This window comes from Pelophylax lessonae, assembly GCF_965119305.1.
Source record: "Pelophylax lessonae genome assembly, chromosome: 2".
Lineage (NCBI taxonomy): Eukaryota > Metazoa > Chordata > Amphibia > Anura > Ranidae > Pelophylax > Pelophylax lessonae.
In genome coordinates this window covers 123,910,054-123,913,332 of record NC_138769.1, presented here as the reverse complement: position 1 = coordinate 123,913,332, position 3,279 = coordinate 123,910,054, and the positions used below count along the sequence as shown (strand labels likewise).

Genomic DNA, 3,279 nt, shown 5'->3' with positions numbered 1-3,279 from the left:
ATAACCCAAATGACTGGTCCCCTGAATACACTTTTCTTGCTGGTCTTTGACCGGTCTTGTTACTGCCCCACTTACTGGTGTCATCACATGGATTGCAGGACCGGCAGCCACAACCCATCCTGATGATTTGGCTGCAGGCCCTGCAGTGGACCTGATGACATAGAAGCAACACCCACAGCAGAGGAACAGAGCACCAGCTGTTGAGGGACCATGGATTAAGGTACTACTCTGTTTTAGATTCCCCTAGTAAAATGAGCAATGTATTTTTCATCAGCTGGGAGGGTTATCAGAAAATTTTAATTATTTTTTATTGCATGAAGTAAGGTTTTAAAAAAAGAAGTCTCACCAAATTTTTCAAACTTTTATTTAATCTCCCAGGGAACCAAATGCATGTTCCCTCTATGCTTACCAGCAGCCCACAGCTCTATCATAGCCCTGCAGCACTGTTTATTCATCCATAATAGTAGAGGAAGAGTCCGCTCAAAAAGAAAGGCGGGCCGTGCTGGCTGTACCTCCCTGCATAGGAATTATTATTATTATACAGGATTTATATAGCAATGTCCATAATTTGGGCGTTAGATGGGGTGGAGCTACTGCCAGCATTAACAGAAATGTTCTGTAACAGGACCACCTACTTAGTCCCTGGGGGAATAAATGAATGTTTACAAATTACACCAAGAGTTCTTCTTTAAAGTCAATGTCTTCTATTCCCTTACAAATAGTTGCCTTTCCAGTTGAAGGGCATCATTTTTTGAACCATTGTACAAAACTAAACTACTTTAGATGCTAAAGTGATTTGTGGGCTTGTATAGAAACTGAAGATTAGAATTGCATGCTTTTGTAATTTAGAAGGATGCCTAGATCCTTCTTTATCACTGATTTACTGACTTCTTTTCCCCCCAGTCATTGCACGACACTCTAATAAATAAGTCACAAAGATCAGGCATGCTTGGAATGTGAGGCAAAAACAGGACACAATATCTACATGACTATCAATATATCCAAATAGTACATCAGATTACAGAAAAAATATTTTACCACCAAAGCCTCTTGTTTTAGGTATTCAGGGCTTACACATCTGTATTTCTAAACTCATATTAGCAACACAGAAGACCACCTTTTAGTATACTAGATTTAAAAACATGACTGACTATCAAGTGATAGTTTAAAAATATATTTTCACAGAGCCATGCAATTATAGACTAATGTATAATCACCCAGATGTGAACTAAATAGTCAAATACCACACTTTAACAACACCAAAAACACTATGACAGTTTTAAAATGCAATCACTTATAGCCATGATTTCTTGCCCTTGGGTATTTTGGCTATATTAGAGTGTTTAATATCTGGGCTCCTCCTTGAGGTAGTATCATCAGTGTCATCATTTGTGAAGGAAATTGTGTTTATTGGTGGGGAAGGTAGACAGCCAATTTTCTCTGTGGAAAGGCTTGATGAGGTCTTCAGGACGAATCGTTCTTGTATAGTGTCCTTTAGATGTATAAGTAGACTGTTCTGCTCAGGGTGCAGTACCATACGCCTCTTTTTCTTCCTGCTCTTGAATTCACAACAAGTATTGCAAGCAAGCGCTAAGATTCGAAATACATAAAACCACCCCAGGTAATGCAGCTCTGCAATGTTCAAAATGAAACAACCAAGACCAACTCCAAACATGAAGTTAAGAAAGACTGTCTTCTCAGTAGCTCTGGAGACAAAACAGTCTGTTGTAGTGGGACAAGGGTAGGTGTGACATTGGAAAAGATGAGGTACTTCAAAGCCGTAAAGGTAGAATTGACCAACTAAGAATACCACTTCCATAATTGACCTGAGCACCACATGGACAATGTAAATAACGTGCATCTTGTCAAACACAGGAATGGGACCCCTCACAGGATCATTAGCAAACTTTGGCTTGAACCTCTCTCCTTTTTTGGATATGTCTTTAACCTCCACCTGCTCATCTGCTTCTGAACCTTGGTTGGTTTTCAGGAAATGTTCACCAATGGATAAACTTTGAAGAAGTTCCATAATGTAGGCCCTTTCTAACTCAGTCTTCTCATCTTTAGCAATTTTGTGCAGTACATAGATGATGTAAAAAATGGAAGGTGTGGACACTAGGACAATCTGAAAGATCCAAAATCTAAGATGTGAAACCGGGGCAAAGCTATCATAACATACATTGTTGCATCCAGGTTGAAGGGTATTGCAAGTGAATTTAGACTGTTCATCACCGTACATTGCATCTCCCACCAGTGTTACCAAGAGGATTCGGAAAATCAGGAGCATTGTCAGCCATATTTTTCCAATTACAGTAGAATGGTTTTGGACCTCTGTTAGTAGACGTCCCAAGATAGACCAGTCTCCCATTCTGGAATCTAAAATAAGGATCAGAAAACTTACTAGTAAGGGTTTCTTATTTTTTAAATAGAAAACTGTGAAATGTAATGAATAGTTACTACAGAGCTGTGAATATCCAGAAAGAGCATTTTCATATATGGGCAGATGGTTCTATTAGACATGTCTATGCACTTTGTTGAGGAAAAAAAAAACAGGTGCAATCACAGGTATGCTGGAGAGCTATCTAGTAAACCTTGTTGGCTTTGACTTCTATAGCTGACCTCCTTCTGAAAATACTTGTTGCCTTGCTTGTCTGTGCCCTAAGCCTCTGATGTGAACCAAGTATGCAGTAAGTGAAGTCAGAACTCCTTATCTGTATAATTGTTTGGGTCTTAGAATAAATTCTGAGTCTGACCCAGAACACATATTCAGAGCAGAAAAATAGTAAAAAAAAAAAAAAAAAAAACAGAAAAACACATATCAGCACTAAAGTGATATGAACAAAGAAGAAAAAGCTGCCTTGAGACAAAAAACATAGAGTTTCACTTCAATTGCACGTGATGCTTCAGTCTATACAGCCTCCTGGCAAATCTTCAATTCTAAATAACAAAATGGAAAAACAGATGTATGGCTATAAGCTTTAAGGAGTAGTCAGTACCCCAGTGATGACATCAATCTCAGGCATTGATGTCACACGAAGAGACCTGAGCATCACTCAACAACAGATACCATAGCCGATGCATTTTATCTTAGCTTATCTTCTTAACAACAACCAATATAAAGAATTTCAAGAATATAGCTCCTTTGTAAAAAGTGAAGGCACACTATGAGTAAAGTCCAAGGAGGCGCATGACATCTCTTGGGCTTGTCTCTATATTTTACATTTGACAGTTTTATTGCACTCCTGGAGTTTGAAGCCCCATGCTGATGCTTTAGGTCTA

General features: G+C 38.7%; 1 protein-coding gene across 1 annotated transcript; it reads right to left on the bottom strand.

The window, feature by feature from the left end:
- Positions 1–1,294: 1,294 nt before the first annotated feature.
- On the bottom strand, positions 1,295–2,368 carry LOC309545552 (gap junction delta-2 protein-like; the record flags this gene model as incomplete). Its single annotated transcript, XM_082244764.1, has 1 exon — positions 1,295–2,368. One exon carries the CDS (start codon positions 2,366–2,368, stop codon positions 1,295–1,297), a length of 1,074 nt encoding a protein of 357 aa, XP_082100890.1.
- Between the last annotated feature and the right edge of the window lie 911 nt (positions 2,369–3,279).